Below are 20,287 nucleotides of genomic sequence, written 5' to 3'. Positions count from 1 at the left end.
AAATTGTACTCTACACTCTGTGGCAGCATCTTTGAAGGCCTGTGGAAAGCTCCACAGCTCCACTCCATAACTCAAGTATACAAGCTATTTATTTTATTTTCAAATGTTAGTGTTAGATTTTTTAAATGTTTAAAATTTATCAAGCCTCACCTTTAATTTGGTTCAAATACTTTAACGTCTGAGGACTATCTATGGGTTATCCTTCAACTACAATTTAACATGAATTTAAGCTCTGTGTTATTAACTTTTTGTAAGCATTTGAATATGCTTCCATAGGCCATTGAATGGTGTGCCTGCGCGTGTACAAAAAAATATATTTTGAGAAAATGAGGCAGAACACCATCATAAGTTTTTGATAGGTTAAGAACAAATATCTAATTTTGCCAAAACAGTTAGTTTCATGTTGGTAGATGCTGTCATTTATTTGCTATAGCATGCCAAAAATTGCACAAAATGGGTTGTCATCCATTTTCAAGCTTTAATATCTTCCAGTCCATTCATCATATAGGGACAGTTTTTTAATACAATATACAGAGCATACATACTGGTCTGTGTATAATATCAAGTCTCTAGCTTTAACATTGAGCTTTCCAAAGGTCTTCAAAAATGCTACCACAGAGCGTAGAGTAAAATTTTCAAGCAAATTCAAGCACCCTGAATACTATGATATACACCAGCCACACCCTTGGAAGTCCATACTCTTCAAGTAATGGTAGCAGATTTAAAGCCTAGAAAGTTTGAAGGAGTTAGCTGAAAGACTTGTCTAGTTATAGCAATTTGGTTCTTCAGAAAATGCTCTGAAAAAGCACATAACTTAAGTTGCTAAAAACATTTTTTGTGTCAAACTATTGGGAGTAGAGAGCTAATATTTGGGACTACACCTATTCAGAAGTGTATGAACATCCTTGGATTTTTCAGCTAAATCTGAGAGGGTGGAGTGGGAGCCTTTCGTACACTTGACATGGAATGACTCATACTCAACTTGAGCCTGCTATAACTAGTATAACTAGTCCGTCAGCATCCGCCACTGCACCGCAGCTGCTTACGTTGGTCTGCCAGGCACGCACAGAGAGAGAGAGAGAGAATCGCCAGTATCTCCACAAGTAGCAATGCACACTCACAGCAAACAGAAATTAAATATCTAACACACGAAAAAGTAATAATATCAACCAAAAGTAAATCAACCCAAAGAAAATAGCTACTTGTGATCGGTTCCTAACGGCACTTTAGCAATCCTGCTTGATGTCCGGCATGCACAGACTGTTCAGTACTCATTTTAAAAAGGGTGTCAGCCTGAGCCATAATTATCGGCACCTGTACCGTACCATAGGCGCACCAGTCAAGGGGGCGGTGTCCAGCAGAGTTCTGACAGTGAGTGGTCCTAAATAAAGACACGGCAACTACACACAAACAAAACAAAGCAACATCATAACACACATACACAGTCACTCAACACCCACATACGCCATAAACATTTACACAATTGAGGTACAAGCATGTACCAGAATGACACACACATTGCATGCTAATAAAAACAGAAAAAGACAAATGATTTAACATCAAATAAAAAAGAAAAGGAAAAAAACACACACCTAAGCTTCTCGCAAGCTCATACTAGTTTTCACACACCTTCTCCATTAAGTGTCATCGCGTCAACTCCACCATGCTCAAAGAAGGAAAAGAATGGATTCCATGTTTCCTCTCACAATATGTTATTTTTTCCATAGACATGTTCATAGCCATTTCTTTCAACCAACTGACTACCCAAGGTGTTTTGCTTGTAACAAACCCATGTCTATGATAGTATAATCCCATCTTCATAGTGAAATGTCTAGAAGATATAAGTGTAATAGGAATGTTTTTTCAGATAATGGTAAGCTTATAATTAAAATTATATTTATTATATCATTTACCTCTTTCCAGAATGCCATTATATGTTCACATTCACTAATACAGTGATACAGAGTGCCTTTCAATATGTTACATTTCACACAAGTGTCAGGGATGTTTTCATTGTATTTGTATAATACAAATGAAATTCACATGTATATCCTCTTTTAAGTCCCTACTCCAAGCTTCTAGTTTATGATGTGAATATTCTTGTGATCCTCAGATTATAATGCCATAATGTGATGAAATTAAACCTCTGTTATAACAATCTTTTATCATGTCCCTCTCTACAATAGATAGAGAGGGTATCTTTAATGAGTTCTGTTGAGAGGTAGAGATGAAATGTGCTATTTGTAAGTATTTAAAGAAGTGTTTTGAATATCAAAAGAGTGAGCTAGTTCCTCAAAGGACATGAGCTGATTGGAGGAGTAGGGTTAAAGGTGTTTCTCCTAAGGTGATCCTAAGGTCCTGTGTTTTATAGTTTTAGTATCTTATGAAGAACATGCTCGTGTGATTTTAATGGCAAAGTCATGTGGCACTGTCAACACTTCACAGAATGGATTTGTGTTCAGTTAAAAAAAAATGTAATGTTTAAAATGATGTCACACCCAACATGAATGAAATAAAATAGCTTTTTCAGTTTCATTATGTTTCTGTTAGTTAGATACGTAAAGGGGCTGTGGGTATCTGAATCTCATATTAGTCCCAAGCAACTGTATTGACTCATAATGAATCTTTACTTGACATTATCCAAACAAAGTTTTGTGTTTAGATTATTGCAGGTAAACATTGTTGACATGCTATTAATAAAATTATATCAAGAGATCAGAACAATCTTTCGCCTTAACAGTGACTCATTTAGCAGCCATTTTTATTTACAGAACAGTGTAACAAAATATTTTCATTTAGTATATATTATGTAGGCCTACAGTATGATCCTGTGTATATAACCCATGACCTTGGTGTTGTTAGCACCATGCTCTACCAGTTGAGATACAAAGCAAAATATAGCGGATTATGTTCCCAGTGATGGTATGGGATTGAAAACACCTCTGCCATCTCCCAGAGGAAGGACCTCACCTGCAGGGTTTATACTTAAAGGGTTAATGACTGTGTGAAGAAGTTTAGGAAATGCAACTTTTTTAGATTGTGTGCTTTTGTAACCAACCTCAAGTCAGTTCAATATTCATTTATAGAGATTTACATTCAATGCTTGAATTGTGTGTCTATGTTTATGGGAATTAGGAAAGCAGTTTTCATTAGCGATAGATACATGAACACCATGCAGAATGAAGTTTGCACGGCTTTTTATTATGATCAGATCATATGGCTTGGCATCATAAATGCTTTGAAAATACAGATCTTTCTTTTTGAGAATTGAGTCTCAATGTTGATAAAGTATGGTCATTATCATGTCTTATCTAAACATCATGATACATTTCACACAAAGCATATGCTCTTCTCTTGCCCTGCTGGTACTGTTGTGATGCTTCTTAATCTTTGTCACACCTCTTACCAGTATTTTTGTCTGTCACTGGCACCACAGCTATACTTCTTTAAATTATATATACCATCCTCTAAATATATAGCTCTAGGTCTGTTGCCATCTAGGGTCCTCTTTGGTGAGATGGTTCTTAATCTCTGTCACACCTCTCACAAGTGACTCTTTTTGTGTTTGGCATGTGTGCATTTAGTAGTAGACTTTACCAATTCAACTTACAATATACACACAGACTATTACACTGCCTCCTGATATCAGCTATCACACCCAGATCCCACCGTAGTCTAGGGGTAGGCTAGATCTGGATCCCGCTGTCTACCGGAGAACCCCCTTTTATATATATGTTGCATAGGCGTGTGAGTGAGATATGTTCGACGCTATGTGTGTCGGTGGTGTGCCAGAGGGATGTGCCAGCTTACCTTGTCCCGTCGTTTGGCCAGCCCAGGCGAATGGCCCTGCGCCGACTAGCCCTGTTGTGGCCGCTAGGCGTGGTGAAGTCAAATAGGGAGGAAACAAAAAGAAACAAACGCACGCGAAATGTCCGATAGGCAACAGAACTTCCCCAGCAGGTGGGGTCACGGCGTGAGAGCAAGGCCGTCTCTCTCTGCCCCGCTACGTAATTCCACCCCGCTCTCTTGAGTGCTCCCAGGTGAGCCATTATCACATGTTGCTCATTTCACTCAGCCAATGAGCAGCCTGTGTAAACCGGCACTCCCCCTGGTGTATGGGATGTGAAAGTGGTAGTGTTCTGTCTAGCTAATGCCTCTCTCTTTGCCTATCGTAACACACACACACAAATACTCTCACACATACACACACACTTGCTTCTCGAAGGTACATATTGGTATAATAATAATAATGATAATAATAATAACGAAAATCTATGATTATATAAAAGATTGTATGGCTGTGATAAATAAACTAGGAGGACAAATGCTAAAATGTGTGCATTTAGTAGTATAATTTACCAAAGCAACTTACAGTATACACACACACACACACATACACACTTGCTTCTGGAATGTACCTAAGCTGTTGTGTGTTTCAGGGGCTGGGAGTACCTGTTCTAGATGGACCACTATCTGTCTGGAACTGCTGTGTTTGCTGCTGCTGATGGGAGCAACGGGGCTGTGTGTCATATATGTTATACAGAAGAACCAGCTGCAGACAGAGAGAGACCAGCCACTAACCAGTTACTTTAATCTGACTGAAGAGAGAAACGATCTACAGACAGAGAAAGACCAGCTACTGAACGGTAACTCCCATCTCACTGTGTAGACAAAACCAGCCATAGACAGAGAGACCCCAATACCCAAATCTGACAACAGAGAAAAATCATATTCAGACCAAAACAGACCAGCTACTGACCAGTTATTCTAGTTTGACGTGTGAACTAGCACCAAACAGAGTGAGACAAACTACTGATCAGTTATACCAACCTAGTCACTTAGATAAACCAGCTACAGATAGAGAGAAACCAGTTAAAAAGTACAAGCCACTGCTTAGTAACTCCAATCTAACTGCATAGCGAAACCCGCTACAGTCAGAAACAGACTAGCTACTGACCAGTTACTCTAATTTGATTGTAAAGAGAAACCAGCAACAGACAGAAACAGACCAGCTACTGACCAGTAACTCTCCTCTTACTGCAGAAAGAAACCATCTACAGACAGAGAGGGACCAGCTAAAGACAGAGAGGGACCGGCTGTGGACCAGTAATTCCAACCTGGCTGTGGAGAAGAAACAACTACAGACCAGCAACTCTCATCTTACTGCAGAAAGAAACCAGCTACAGACAGAGAGGGACCAGCTGAGGACCAGTAATTCCAACTTGGCTGAGGAAAAGAAGCAACTACAGACCAAGATAGACAAACTACAGACCAGTAACAATGATCTTACTGCAGAGAGAACCCTGCTTAAGACAGAGAGGGACCAGCTGATGACCAGTAATTCCAACCTGGCTGCGGAGAAGAAACAACTACAGACCAGTAACTCTCGTCTTACTGCAGAGAAAAACCAGCTACAGACAGATACGGACCAGCTACAGACAGAGACGGACCAGCTGAGGACCAGTAATTCCAACCTGGCTGCGGAGAAGAAACAACTACAGACCAGTAACTCTCGTCTTACTGCAGATAAAAAACAGCTACAGACAGAGACGGACCAGCTGAGGACCAGTAATTCCAACCTGGCTGCGGAGAAGAAACAACTACAGACCAGTAACTCTCGTCTTACTGCAGAGAAAAAACAGCTACAGACAGAGACGGACCAGCTGGGGACCAGTAATTCCAACCTGGCTGCGGAGAAGAAACAACTACAGACCAGTAACTCTCGTCTTACTGCAGAGAAAAACCAGCTACAGACAGAGACGGACCAGCTGATGACCAGTAATTCCAACCTGGCTGAGGAGAAGAAACAACTACAGACCAGTAACTCTCGTCTCACTGCAGAGAAAAACCAGCTACAGACAGAGAGGGACCAGCTGATGACCAATAATTCCAACCTGGCTGAGGAGAAGAAACAACTACAGACCAGTAACTCTCGTCTCACTGCAGAGAAAAACCAGCTACAGACAGAGAGGGACCAGCTGATGACCAGTAATTCCAACCTGGACGTGGAGAAGAAACAGCTTCTTGCCATCAAAGACCAGCAACAGGCCAAAATCCTTCATCTTGGTAAAAAAACAATCTAATATCAGCTAAAATAGTGAATGGTCTCTCTTGATCTAGATACAATTTTGTAAGTAAGCATTTTCCCTTTTTTTCTGACAAGAGTCACCATGTGAACCTGGATGGAAATATTTCAGCTACAAATGCTACATCCATAAGCCTCAGCTGCGGAGCTGGACTGAGAGCAGACGAGTTTGCCAAACCCTTGGAGCTGACCTGTTAGTCATCAACACGGAAGAGGAACAAGTAAGATTGCGAGCTACCTGGTTAACACTTTAGCAGAGGGCGAAGAAAGCTCTCTTTTTTTTTAGTTCAGCCAACTCTAACTCTCACTGCATGAAATGCACACATGCTCTTAGTGTTAGCTAGTATTTTTAAGCCAGCACATGCTTTAACACACTGCAAGATATAGCCTATCAGGCTTAAGAGTCTACTGTATGTAGCCCACTGTGTGAATACAAATGTTTATGTGTGTTCGTGATGTTTGTGTATGTGGGCACATGTGCCAGGTGATTATACTAATCCAATGGACTTTAATGCAAACAGATCTTCATCGGCCAGTGGGGTGCAGAAGGGTGGATCGGCCTGAGGAGGCAAGGCCGTGCACATGCCTGGACTTGGGTGGACAACACAAAGCTGTGTAGAGGGTAAGAGGAAGAGCTGTTTGTCTAACTAAAGATGTGTCCTCTTTTGGACAAATGACACAAGCTGTCTGGTGTCAAATATGACAACAAGAGTAATTATGCTGTTTCCCAATGAGACAGCAGCCGGGTTTCCAACCAACCCGCTAATTTTGAATTTTGAACATTTTAATTGAAAATCCCGAATGGAAACATCTGAAATGCGCATAAAATCGAATAATTCCAATCGGAAATGTATATGCCAGAGGGGGATGGATTAACTACTGATTCGGTTGATGGTAACTGATTCGGTTGATGGAAACTGATTTATTCACATCAAATTGCATTTGTTCTGAGTTCATAACCTGTTTCCCGTTAAAGTTGTCCACCATCTTTATGTTTTGAACCCACAGCTGCATAACGTAACTGATGGCAGCACACACACTTGCATATGATGGAAACCCAGCTTGAGGCATCAGTTGGGCTGTGTCCCTAATTAACCCCTGTTAGATTTTCCCTAATGAAACAGTCTTGCCAGTTAGACTGTTCCCAGTGTTTCCAGTTAGGAAGTTTCGTTGTATCAGGAACTAAAACTGCACAAGAACCTGTTAATATTAAAAATGTCTTGCCTTTGTTCCAGGTACTGGCAGCCTGGGGAGCCCAACAATGACTTTGTGAACTGTGTTATGCATAAGAGCCATGCAAATCCCAAGACTACTTGGATTGACAGCAAATGTGACAACCTGAATCATTTCACGTGTGAGAAAAACATCCAGCACTATAAGTTCCGGGTGAATTAAACCACTAGAAGTTCACCGGATTCACATGCATGATTTAGGTGAATGTCATTTTCAGTTCAGGGAATGTTTTAGGATTGTCTTCTTGTGTCCCTACATATAACTGAATAACATGCTTTCTTTGCATCCTATCCTTTGAGTAAGTTAAGTTCTCTTTATTTTTCACCCACACACTCTTTCAGTGAGCAGTGAGATTCAACCTCTTCATTAAACATGCCTCTGCATTTGACCTATCCCTTACTTAGGAGCAGTGAGCACACACACACACACAAATGAGGAGCAGTGAGCACACACACACACTAGGAGCAGTGAGCACACACACACATGAGAAGCAGTGAGCACACACACACACACACACACACACACGAGGAGCAGTGAGCACACACACACATGAGGAGCAGTGAGCACACACACACACACACACAGTAGGAGCAGTGAGCACACACACACACAGTAGGAGCAGTGAGTACACACACACACACATATATGAGGAGCAGTGAGCACACACACACACACACACACACAAACACACATGAGGAGCAATGACCACATACACACACACACAAGGAGCAGTGAGCACACACAGAGATGAGGAGCAGTGAGCACACACACACACACACACACACACACACATGAGTAGCAGTGACCACACACACACACACACACACACTAGGAGCAGTGAGCACACACAGAGATGAGGAGCAGTGAGCACACACACACACACACACACATGAGGAGCACTGACCACACACACACACACACACACACACACACACACACACACACACACACACACACACACACACAAGGAGCAGTGAGCACACACAGAGATGAGGAGCAGTGAGCACACACACACACACACACACACACATGAGGAGCAGTGACCACACACACACACACACACACACTAGGAGCAGTGAGCACACACACACATGAGGAGCAGTGAGCACACACACACACACATAGTAGGAGCAGTGAGCACACACACAGTAGGAGCAGTGAGCACACACACACACACATGAGGAGCAGTGAGCACACACACACACACGAGGAGCAGTGAGCACACACACACACACACACACACACACACACACACACATGAGGAGCAGTGAGCACACACACACACACACATACACACACACATGATGAGCAGTGAGCAGTGGGCAGCAGCAGTGCCTTGCCCAGGGAGTTGGGGGTGTCTGGCTCTAGGGCACTTCAGATGTGGATGTTGAGGGAAGGGAAACTAATTCAATTCCATGTGTGCAAATGAGAATATTATATATGGGAATCTTCAAGTCTTTTTTCCAGTTTCCAGCCTTATACTTAAACTGCTTCATGCTCTTTGTTTGATTCAATAAAAGCACGTGTTAAAACTCACTTTGCAGTTGAGGAATCTTTTCTTGAGTGTAAGCACATTGATTAGTTTATGAGTCAACAATTCCCTCTCAAGATACGATTGAGGAAGCCTTTGAGAGGAAAAAGCTAAGGTATCCCGAGCTGGTAGTGGAAGTTGGGGAACGAGGTTGGCAAGCACACACAAGACCAGTTATAAAATAGGGGATATTTGATTGATGAATCCCAAAAGGATCTGTACTACAGATTAATGAATAGGTGACAATCGCCACAGATTGTCCGGTAAGAACAAGAATGGATGTCAAGTTCCAATGATGACGGTGTTTATTGAACACACACACTCGCAAGATAATAATATGAATGAATGATGATCGTGACACTGATGGTTAACCGTGAATATAGTGTAAAGGACTTATATCCAACACCGTGTAAAGGACTTATATCCAACAATTAATCCTTGAATGATTGAAGACCGTGGTTTCTATGAATGACATGAATAACAAATATATACAATTAAATACAATAAAGATGAAACATTATATACAACACGATGATTCTGACGGCTATGATAAAAATACGTATATCTGTCCCTTTAATACCGTGCCGCGTAATGGTGAACACTCCATATCTCCGTAACAACAGTAACTGGTTGAACTGGCAGTAACAGAGTGAAATATGAATGCTACAGATGAGAATGATAAATGTAAATAACAGATACTATCTACAATGATATGAACAGACTAAATAGCTAAATGAAACATATACCAACAGAACACTCACTATCTTATAGACGCACGGCAAGTGAATGTTTCTGATGTTGATATTGTCCGATGAACTCCTTGACGCTCCTCTCCAGCGTCTCTTGACCCACAGCTGGCCAGAGGTGGGTTAAGCTTATATAGGGGAGAGGGTGAATGAGGGGCATGTCAGGGCATAATCTGAAGGGGGAGCCTTGAAACTGTCTTGAAACTGTTTACGAGCCCCCACAGAACCCTGGGATCAATTGATTGGGTGTCCTCTCCATAGACCCCAGATCCCGTGAGTGGCCCTCACAGTGGGGTGCACAGCTGGATGCAGCTGGTGGAGGCAGCCTTTTTAACACCAGTGGAGATTTAGGTGTGTGAGGCTTTGTACCTAAATCAACCACAACATATCTGTTGACTTTTGGGTTCAGAGGGCAGTCACTCAAAGGAGCTTTAAAGGTGTGGTCTGAGACTGCTGAAAGAGCAAGCAAGTGGTTGTGGCACTCGCACACTACTTGGGGTCGGGAACTAACACTGAGATATGTGAAATCTTGAGGTGTAGGAAGGGGGGTGGGTCTGGGATGGGAGGAGGTTTTGTGGGCCCAATGGTAAATGGACTGCATTCATAAAGCGCTTTTCTACTCAGAGCACACAGCCTCACACAGCTACCCATTCACACACCGATGGCAGAGGCTACTATTTAAGGTGCCAACCTGCACATCGGGCGTCCGTTTCTTGCTCAAGGACACTTTGACAGTCGGGATCAAACTGGCAACCTTCCGATTGCAAAACGACTCCTCTACCTTTTGAACCACTTTTGCCCCCGAATGCATCTAAACACTGATGAAGGAGGGTACCTGCTTGAAAACCCCAGTGGAACATGTACTAAAGGTACATACCCCAGATCCATCACCTGCACTAAAAAAAGTGGAACACAGAGTCGACGAAGGAGCTGTTTGTTCAGGGACTTTGATGGAAGACCATGTAATGGAAGGCTTATGGAACAGAGGATGTGCTACGATATTTCAAAGCCTTGCAAAAGTAAGTCACAACAACAGTGTATTCTTCATCACCTTGAATACCTCTCAAGGTTGTGTCTGTTACAAAGTCAATATGCATCATTTCCACATTCAAAGAAGCCTTCATAATCTGGTTGACACATTCAATGCTGTGTTTGACCAGAACCTGCTCGCTGGAATGAGTGGACCCAGTGGAGTTTTTGTCACCCTGTGGCCAGGCTTCCAGACAGAGAAAACGACTCCCTGAATCTGAGTAAGTTAACTGTTATAGTTTAGTTATTTAGCAGACGTTTTTGTCTAAAGCGACTTCCAAAACAAATGAAAAAAAAGTAAAAAGAACGATGTGGCGTGTAGCGGAAGTGATGTGTGAATGACTGTGTACTTCCTTGTGTTTATTATGTGGTCTCTCCCAGTGTTTCATTGTAGGATGGCCGGCCTCGCGGCAAGGTAAACAGAAATGGAGGCAGTGTCTCAGATGGTTGTTGGTAAATGGTAAAGGTTTTAATGCCGGTTGCAGCAGGCAAACACGCCAGAATGGAGAAAAGAAAAACGAACAAAAACTCCAAAACCATAGAACTCAATCAATAAATAATTCCCTAAACAATTCAGCTTCAACAAGGTAAAAGTAAACTCTCAATTATCCTGAGTTACATAACCAGGTGTAGCACTCCAAACTAAACAATGCACATAGATCCTCTGGAGGGGTTGGAAGTTGTTCCCCCAACTCGTCGCTCCCGAACACTAGTTCTGCGCTGGTATTTGTTTACCTGAACCATTACACATCGCAAATCAATTAACGATAAAATACGTATTCCAACTCATTATTCAATCCCTACGTTTCCCTATATAACTACAGACGGGTTTACACACATACAATACTATTATATTACACAGCACTCTAAATCAGTTACAAGTTGTCACACCCCCTCTCATGCATACATTGATGTTTTTAGTCAGTCATTAAGAGCCAGTGGCCTCTATTTTGAGAACAATAAAGGCTAGTGGAAAAGGCTGATTCCGTCTGGGCAGGTTGTCTAAACTCCAGCAAAAGACCACTTCAATGTGCGTCATGGACCGGCTGTGTGGAGGGTCTCTCAAGGGTAGATGGGGTGGGTATGGGATTATTTTCTATGTTCCCTGTTCTAAAAGGGTTTATGAGTGTAGTTCACTTGTGTGTTATTATTGTTGATTGGCAGCTGGGCAGCCCCCCCTCTTTTTTCATTTACCCATAATAATTTATAGTCTATATAGGCCTGCACCTGTCGAGAAATGTCATATCAATATGGAAGTCACAACATCCAATCTTACATTATGAGTAACTGTGTGAGAATAGTATCCTGGAATGTTAATGGATTACAAAATCCCATTAAGAGAAAGAAATGTTTATCATACCTCAAATCCACATTGCATTTATACAAGAGACTCATGTGACTGAGTCAGAGGCTGTTACATTAAAAAGAGACTGGGTTGTCCAGATATATACTAGCTCATACTCTAGTAAAAAACATGGAGTAGCTATTTTGGTGCACAAGAATCTGAATTTTGTACTTATAAAAGAGCAAAAGGATGAAGAAGGAAGAGTGATTTATGTAGAAGCTAAGATTAATGAAGTAAAAATCAATTTATGCAATATCTATGCTCCAAATGGGGAGGACCCAGGTTTCTTCCATAAACTAAACAAACTAGCGGGAAATGTTGGTAATGGGTATACAATCATAGCTGGGGATTTTAATCAGGTTTTAGATGGAGCCTTAGATAAAATTACTTTTTCTAATAACATACCCAAATATAGAATGGCCATTGAGCTGCTGATGGAGGATATAGGTTTGACAGATATATGGAGGCTGGTTAACCCAAAAGACAGAGAATATACATTTTATTCTCATAACCATAAATCTCACTCCAGGATAGATTATTTTTTGATTAGCAAAAATCTGGTTAACAGTGTTTCTGACTGCTCAATAGGTCCGATAGCACTGCAAAAAATGACTTTTAAAAAATAAGAAAAAACTAACCAATAATGAGCAAAATGTTCTTTTTACAAGCAAAATTATCTGCCAGTGCAGCAAGATAATCACACTTGTTAAGATTTCTTGAAACAAGAAAAAGAAATCCAGAAAATAAGACTGCTCAAAATCTCAATATAGGCCTGGACTACTTGTTTTGAGCATTCTTGTTAAGATTTTTGGACTCATTTTAAGATATTTATTTAATTTTTTCAGTAAATAAGGACTTGGATACAAACCAGGTTAAGGCACATTTGCTCAAAATAAGTCGAGAGAGGATGAAAACCAGATGAAGATTCTTGTTTTAAGTACATTGAGAATCTCATAACAAGTAGATAATTCTTATATATATATATATAAGTAAAACTTGTTAAGAGAAATTATCCTGTTCCTAGCAGCCATTAAATCTAAAAGTCTCTCCACTAGTCTCAACCAACTGACAAACCAACTGACTTGCAGGGCAGAATTCCGAGCCCCTCCCCTCCCCTCGCAAAACCTTTGTAAAACCTTTGGACTAACAAAAAACATTGTAGTTGTCTTTGCTTAACATGATCAGTGCACTGAATCTCTGTAGCTAAATATTACAATGAACTAATCTGCATTAGTACCGAGATAGTTTTTCACTAAAACACATACTAATTAGTAATGACAACTCAAAAGTTTGATTTCAACAGGGAAATATTTCTTTTATTTGCTCAAATCAGAAATTATGGTATACTAAAACAAACAAAAAAGGTCAAAGACCTGAAACATGGTTATCTAGCCAAGGTTATCTATATGGTTATCTATATGTTATCTAGCCAATAAAGGCATCCCAGTCAGCTTTGGACCGTCTAAAGGCTGGAGTTGCATCCTTCTCATGCAGCAAGTCTCCAAGGACTTCTGTCTGAAGAATTGACAGGACCGAGGCGATGCATTTCGGATACCTCATGTGCAAGGTGTAGTAGTAAGCCATCACATACAGCATAGCTTCATCCAGGGAACTTCGTTGGAACTGGACTGCAGTTGTACCCACACACAGAAGGCATTCAATTTCTTGTTGGGAGACCAAAATGAGGGGTGTGGACAGTGGTCTTCTGGTCAGGTATGTGTCCGGGTCCTCTGTGGGCTAAACATAAAAACAAAATGTCAGTGAATAAGTAATGACCCCCCGCCCCCCCACACCAATAGCAGCCATGTTTAACCCATTTCCCATGCCACAGCTGAAAATAAAAATGCAGCCTTTGGCACATTAATCGCAGTGTGCAGTGCAATGTATGCTGTTGATAGATACTGTAAGGAGTAAAGGAAAATGTGCAAAATTGTGAATTAATGGCCAAAACAAAACTACTACGGCAAATATAAACACTATATGCATAAAGTACCACGTACCCTCAAAACATGGATGAGCGCTTCGGTGGCACTGGTCATCTTCTTTGGCAGAGCCATATTTGAGGGGAACATAGATGGCAGGGCTTTGATGAAATCGATTGCTTGCTCCTCTTCAAAAATAAATAAATAAAATAAAGAGATTAGAGAAAATCAGAGTGAATCATTTGCTTCTCAGTATAAAACAGCAGCAGCACAAAATGGTAACATGATACATATTATACATAGAATGTATGTAATTAACATCATCTCATTTCTCGCCGCATTTATGTTATATTTTATGTATACATTTTTTGGTTAATGATTTGTCTATGTTGTTACTATAATCTTATTTCATTTATTCAATTGTGAATCAGTATTCTGAGACCAAGTTCATGCTGATACTACACTTTAAACAATAAATTGAATTGAATATATATTCTGAACTGCAGGCCTTACCGGCCGAAAGTTTCATTGGCGGTTTCATGACTTTCCTGAACACCCCATAAAAAGTTGCTTTAGTTTTAAATTCAAGCAACCGCTGTCGCATCTCTGCCACATAGTTTGGGTTGCTGTTGTCCAAAATTTGTTTAACTTCCTCTAGGACCATAAAAAAAAAAGATAACATTCACGCACGCACAAACACAAAGAACAGACCTTAAAGTAGTAACTTATATTTCAAATATGACTGTGTGACTGGTTTGATACAATATCACAGTATGGGTCAATGTTGTTGCATCCCTCCTTTCATCTCTCACTGTTCAACTTCATACAGTATGTAGAAATGTGAGGGCACTTACATGGTCGATATCTTTGAAGCATGGGTATGCGTCGAGAATTTTTGCCGGCCGGTCACATTCCTTCAGCGTATCTGAATCAATAAATGCCCTTCTTCCCTCAAACTCGAGGTCAAGGATCTGTTTCATGGCATCCTTATTCTGGGTTTTTGACATAACTGTTGAAGAGTCTTGTAGTGTCGTGCCTGAAGTATCCTGCCATCCTGCTGGCCTTCAACTGACAGGTGAAGTTAAAAAGACAATAGTCACCAAGAAACTTCTTTAATTGCCTGGTATCTAGTGGATTTGGCCATTTGGTAAAAATAATAAGTGTAGCTTTGTGCAATATAACTAAAGAGGGCTAATAATTATCATACATGAACAGCAACATTCCATCAATACATTTTATATACACCATAATATATTTACCAACATCCGCCTGCTTCATTGGTGTGCTGCTTATGGGTTGGTGAACCCCTTCCCTTTCTGGGGAGCTGCTGATGTGGCTGCTGGAACTTGGCGACATAATAACGGTGGATGAGCTGGAGTCAAAATCATCTTCATCGCTTTCTTCAAAATGAAGGCGTCTCTTTTTCCCCCTTTTTGGTTTAGGCCCTTGGGGTTTCTTTGGGGTCCTGATGTTCCGCAATCTTTTGTGTAATCGCTTGAAGAGTTCAAACTAAAAACAGAAATTGGATGGCCATGAGCATAAGAATCAAAGAGGAATTAATAACACAAACCAAAGAGGAAAAAACATTTCAGAAGACATGCATACACACAGCAACATCAACTCTGTCCTAATATTGCTGCAAAAATGCATACCCATGGACGAGCAATGTCGAGCTTGTCGGCCAACATTGGATAGTACGACACAAGCCGACGCGCCCTTGGTCTGCAGGTCTTCTTTGGTTGGGTATCTGATGAAGTCTTCTACGTCTGAGGCTCTGACTATCGACAGCATGTTTGTGATGGTATTTCTTACAAGTTTACAGGACAGCTCTTTGGAGAGATCACACTCTCCTCCTCTCCCAACTTTTTTAAACTCGAAATAGTGCTTTCTACAATGCTCCAATTCAGTGTCTGTGTAAATTATGTATTGGATGCTTGGTAGTGTAAATGTTTTGGCTGGACCCGTTTCCTCTTCCATGGAACTGGATGGGCCAGACGAAGCCTGCTCCTGCATCCACGAAAATAGGAAAATTACTTTACTGGAAAACCTCATATATACACACACACAAACACACACACGCACAGTAAGAGTTTGTCTTACCACAGGGTGGACCACCTACCAAATAGATTTTCTCCTGAGAAAATGTTCGGGCCCTGGGAAAAGGTCCCGCAGATCTTCTTTTGACAGTGACTTAAGAGCCTCTTCATTAACATTTGCCGCTAGGAAAAAAACAAGAACAAGCAAGAACCAATTTGAGCAGAATTGAGATCAAGATATTGTTACAACTTGGTGGTGATGTGCAGAACTCAAATGCACGACTCAGAACAAGCAGTAGAATGAAGGGTAAACGTTTTACTAAGCAGGGTTCGGTACACGGGTAGGCAGTCCAAAAGCAAGCAAACAAATCCAAACAGGGCATAGGCAGGTGTCGATGTACAGTCCGAGGTCAGAAACACGAGTAACTTAAACAATAAAGGGAAAGCGCTAATCGCAAATCTCTACTCACTGAGGACGCACAAGGACTAGACACAGGAAGAAAACAATGGCAGACAGGAAGTAACATAAAAGACTGAAAGAGAAACAAAGTAAAAGCACGGACAAAAACAGCACGGACCTGACAGATATCAGTGATAAAATGCATAGATGCTGGGCACAGATGCTATGTGAGATGCGGAGTGAACAGATTTGACCAGAAAGAAACCAAAAAATTATACGGTGACAATACCCTAGTAACTCTATTAAAAGGTAATAGAGTGGTCACTAAGAGTCCAACAGTCATCTCAGGGTCATCACTCTTACCTGTTAAAATGCTGACAGCCACATCGTCTAGCTTCTCAATGGCATTCATTGTTCTGTTGAATATATTAATATTTGATTTAAAAAATAAATAATCATAAGTATAATTGCAATTGATAAATCAATCAAAATATTTAAGTAAAGTAGGTCATACATGCATGGCATAGGGTGAATCATGTAGCATTCATACTCTTATACCTAAGCAAAGGTGTTAAGGATACAGTGGAAATAGGATTCCCTATTTTAGTCAGGTGGCTTAATGCAAAATTTAGGCTCGATCGTGACAAGAGTGATAAAAGCATGAAATTTGGCACACAATTAGCTTATACCCTACTAAAAGATATTAGAAGGGGTGCCCAAGTGAAACTGCTAATTTTTTTGTTTTAATGAGATATTACGTTTTGACCTAAATCAAGATATGCGTTACCTGTGGTCCGATTTTCAAAACGGTTATTTTGCCTAGAAATGCTTACCAAATAAGTAATAAATCAGTTATTTATGCATGTTTGTGTTTTCTTGTTTGTTTTTGATATCCACTAGTTTAAACAAATGTCCCTTTAAGTAGCAAAACAGACAAAAAGACTTGTGCCCGTGCGCGCGCTCATCCAAGATGGCGGGAAAGACGTAATTCTGCTATATCTGTTAGGTAAAACCGTTATTTTACCACCATTTAAAACCATATTTGCATTTGTATCTTTTATATGTATAAGGACTGTAATATTTTATTAAAGATTTGCTTCAACATCATTAAAATAGCACCAACAAAGGCGCATTACAGTACCAGTAGGCTACCGCAGAAAAACGGTAAAATTGGAGCAGATTGAGCGTGTCTTTTCGCACATCAAAACTGATCATATGAGGAATGTGCTGTTATAAATAGCTCTACGATTTGCTCTCTGGACAATCACATTAACACATTGGCTTGCATCTCAACTTCTTGAACACATTTGCAACGTGAGCAGCGCTGTTTGCAGGTGAACGTAATCAGCTCTCTGCATACAGTATAGACCAGTCGTTCTCAAAGTGTGGTCCGCGGACCACTGGTGGTCCGCCAGTGCCCCGTAATGGTCCGCGACTGCAAAAAGTAAATTATTGCGACATTTCTAACATACAACTCAGAACGAAGAGAACACAGTCAGTAGTAGCCTAATATATTAAAGAGTTGCCTAACCTATTAACAAGGGCATGGATTGGTGGTTTAAGAGAAAATTAAATGAGAAAGCCTCTGACAGACAAGGAGACGGTGCAACGGCGAGATGGTTCAGCCGCAGTGGGCATCATCCCGCCGCGGAGCTGCATTCAAACAGCGTTTTTTTTCTCCCACTGCGGAGACAGCAAGATGATAACTATATTATGTGTTGTGTGACGTTGGATAATGACAACTCTTAATTATGAAAAGTTGACTACTAGGATGGCTTTATTAATGCCAGTCGGCTAGCCTACTGTTGGTAGGGAATTACTGCATTCGCGTGGTCGGTAAGTGCATTGGTTGTGTTGTGTGATACATTGGCGTGTCTGAGTGTGTGATGGGAGTATGAGGCTGTGAGCGAACTATAGTTTGTAACATAACGAAGTCACGCATGGAGCAGGGTTCCAGATGCTTTACCTAGCGCATCATCTATAACTAGCCTACCGGTATGTAAAAAAGGAGTGCCCACCCTCGAAAATCATGTGCCGCTAACAATTGTCTGGTGCCAGGTCTGGGTAGAAGGCCTGTTGTTCCGGGGATATACTATTCAGTTAGATGGTCCGCGAGTTTTTTTTTATTGGCTAAGTGGTCCTTGGTCTGAAAAAGTTTGAGAAACACTGGTATAGACACTTGGGGATAGTCATCCAAACCTAATGCTAACATTGCCGTGAAGTGGTGTTATTTTGCAGGCTGGAACGGAAACTGAACTTGTGCTTATTGCAACTGCAGAGACCGTTTCATAGCTCTTTGGTTATCCTTGGTGCTCTGTTCCACATGGCAGAACTAGTGGGGGCCTATTTTCGCCAGGCACACTTTCTGTTGTAAACTGAAAGATGCTGATACCAGTTCCGTGAAATGAGGAGACTGATGTCGTGGAGCTGGGATTGTGAGCAATGGACCTCATTCTCGCACATTTTGTTAAGTGTCTTTAATATCTTCAACCTAAGAAAAGATCTCTACCGGTCATGAATGCCTGGAAATGTGTTCTTAAACGGCCAAAGTGTGCACTGATTCTTAAATTGAACGAGCGTTCTCGTTTTCTTTCTTTATTTATTTATCACGAAGCCTCGTAGAATCATGACTATAAATGTGAAACGTAATTGTTAATGATACAAATATTCTTGTATTTATTATTATTATAATTATTGATGCCTGTAGAATTCATGTGAACGCACTCATCAACGATTTATCACAAATTCAGCCCTTAAGAACATGAGCGCACTCCAATCTGGCCTTGTAGCGCTCGCAAAGAGACGTCTCTAGCCAGTATTCTATCTCAATGATACGATCATAGGAAACAGAAATGCCCATTTGGTATATCTTTTCTATCAATGTCTTACTTCTAGTGGAGCTATGCATATTTAGCCCAACATATAGTGGTAGGGGTGGCTCACGAGATGCTGAAATGCGAGTTTGGCCAGTTTTGGCCAAACATGCCTGGCTTTCAGACTTCTCTTGATCCTCTATGTTGAGACCATAAAGAATGATAGAAACGAGAGACTTTAAGCTTGACGGTTAATATTTTGAATGGCAGTCCATTGGAAAGCACCCAGAAAAAATAAATCCGTTGTGTGCAAAAATGTCTTTCCTTAGCCTACAATTGTTGCAGGCCTCGCTAGAATTTCGGCGTCTTCTGAAAAGTTGTGTTGTTTCAAAGCATCCTACAATAGCCTGCTTATTGCATCCCGGAAATCTAAAACGGTGTTTCTTCCATCAGTTTGTTCTTAAAGAGTCTCTTTGTAATGTTCTAGCAAGACATTGATTAACCTGGTTTTATTTATAGTTTTCTTAACTCCAATATCTTCAAGCCTCTTGATGTACAACGACAGCTCAGAAAGTTTAAACATATGAGTTCCTTTTTTAATAGCTACATTCTTCTATGTACTCGATAAGCTCGATAAATGCTATTCACTTGTTAATTTTTCATCATCACATTTGTCAATTTATAACAGCACATTCCTCATATGATCAGTTTTGATGTAGGAAAAGACACGCTCAATCTGCTCCAATTTTACCGTTTTTCTGCGGTAGCCTACTGGTACTGTAATGCGCCTTTGTTGGTGCTATTTTAATGATGTTGAAGCAAATCTTTAATAAAATATTACAGTCCTTATACATATAAAAGATGCAAATGCAAATATGGTTTTAAATGGTGGTAAAATAACGGTTTTACCTAACAGATATAGCAGAATTACGTCTTTCCCGCCATCTTGGATGAGCGCGCGCACGGGCACAAGTCTTTTTGTCTGTTTTGCTACTTAAAGGGACATTTGTTTAAACTAGTGGATATCAAAAACAAACAAGAAAACACAAACATGCATAAATAACTGATTTATTACTTATTTGGTAAGCATTTCTAGGCAAAATAACCGTTTTGAAAATCGGACCACAGGTAACGCATATCTTGATTT

General features: G+C 40.7%; 1 protein-coding gene across 1 annotated transcript in view; it reads left to right on the top strand.

Moving 5' to 3' along the window:
* LOC116220245 (C-type lectin domain family 4 member F-like) overlaps window positions 1-7,480 on the top strand; it is an 8,441-nt gene extending 961 nt beyond the window's left edge. The window contains exons 2-5 of the mRNA XM_031565607.1: window positions 5,044-6,066; window positions 6,164-6,306; window positions 6,607-6,707; window positions 7,321-7,480. Of these exons, the coding sequence (XP_031421467.1) occupies window positions 5,044-6,066; window positions 6,164-6,306; window positions 6,607-6,707; window positions 7,321-7,480 (1,427 nt within the window). The remainder of the gene's footprint in view (window positions 1-5,043; window positions 6,067-6,163; window positions 6,307-6,606; window positions 6,708-7,320) is intronic.
* Window positions 7,481-20,287: the final 12,807 nt, after the last annotated feature.

Source organism: Clupea harengus, chromosome 4 (assembly GCF_900700415.2).
Source record: "Clupea harengus chromosome 4, Ch_v2.0.2, whole genome shotgun sequence".
Lineage (NCBI taxonomy): Eukaryota > Metazoa > Chordata > Actinopteri > Clupeiformes > Clupeidae > Clupea > Clupea harengus.
Note: the sequence above shows the minus strand (reverse complement) of the source record. Positions and strands in the feature narration are given on the sequence as shown.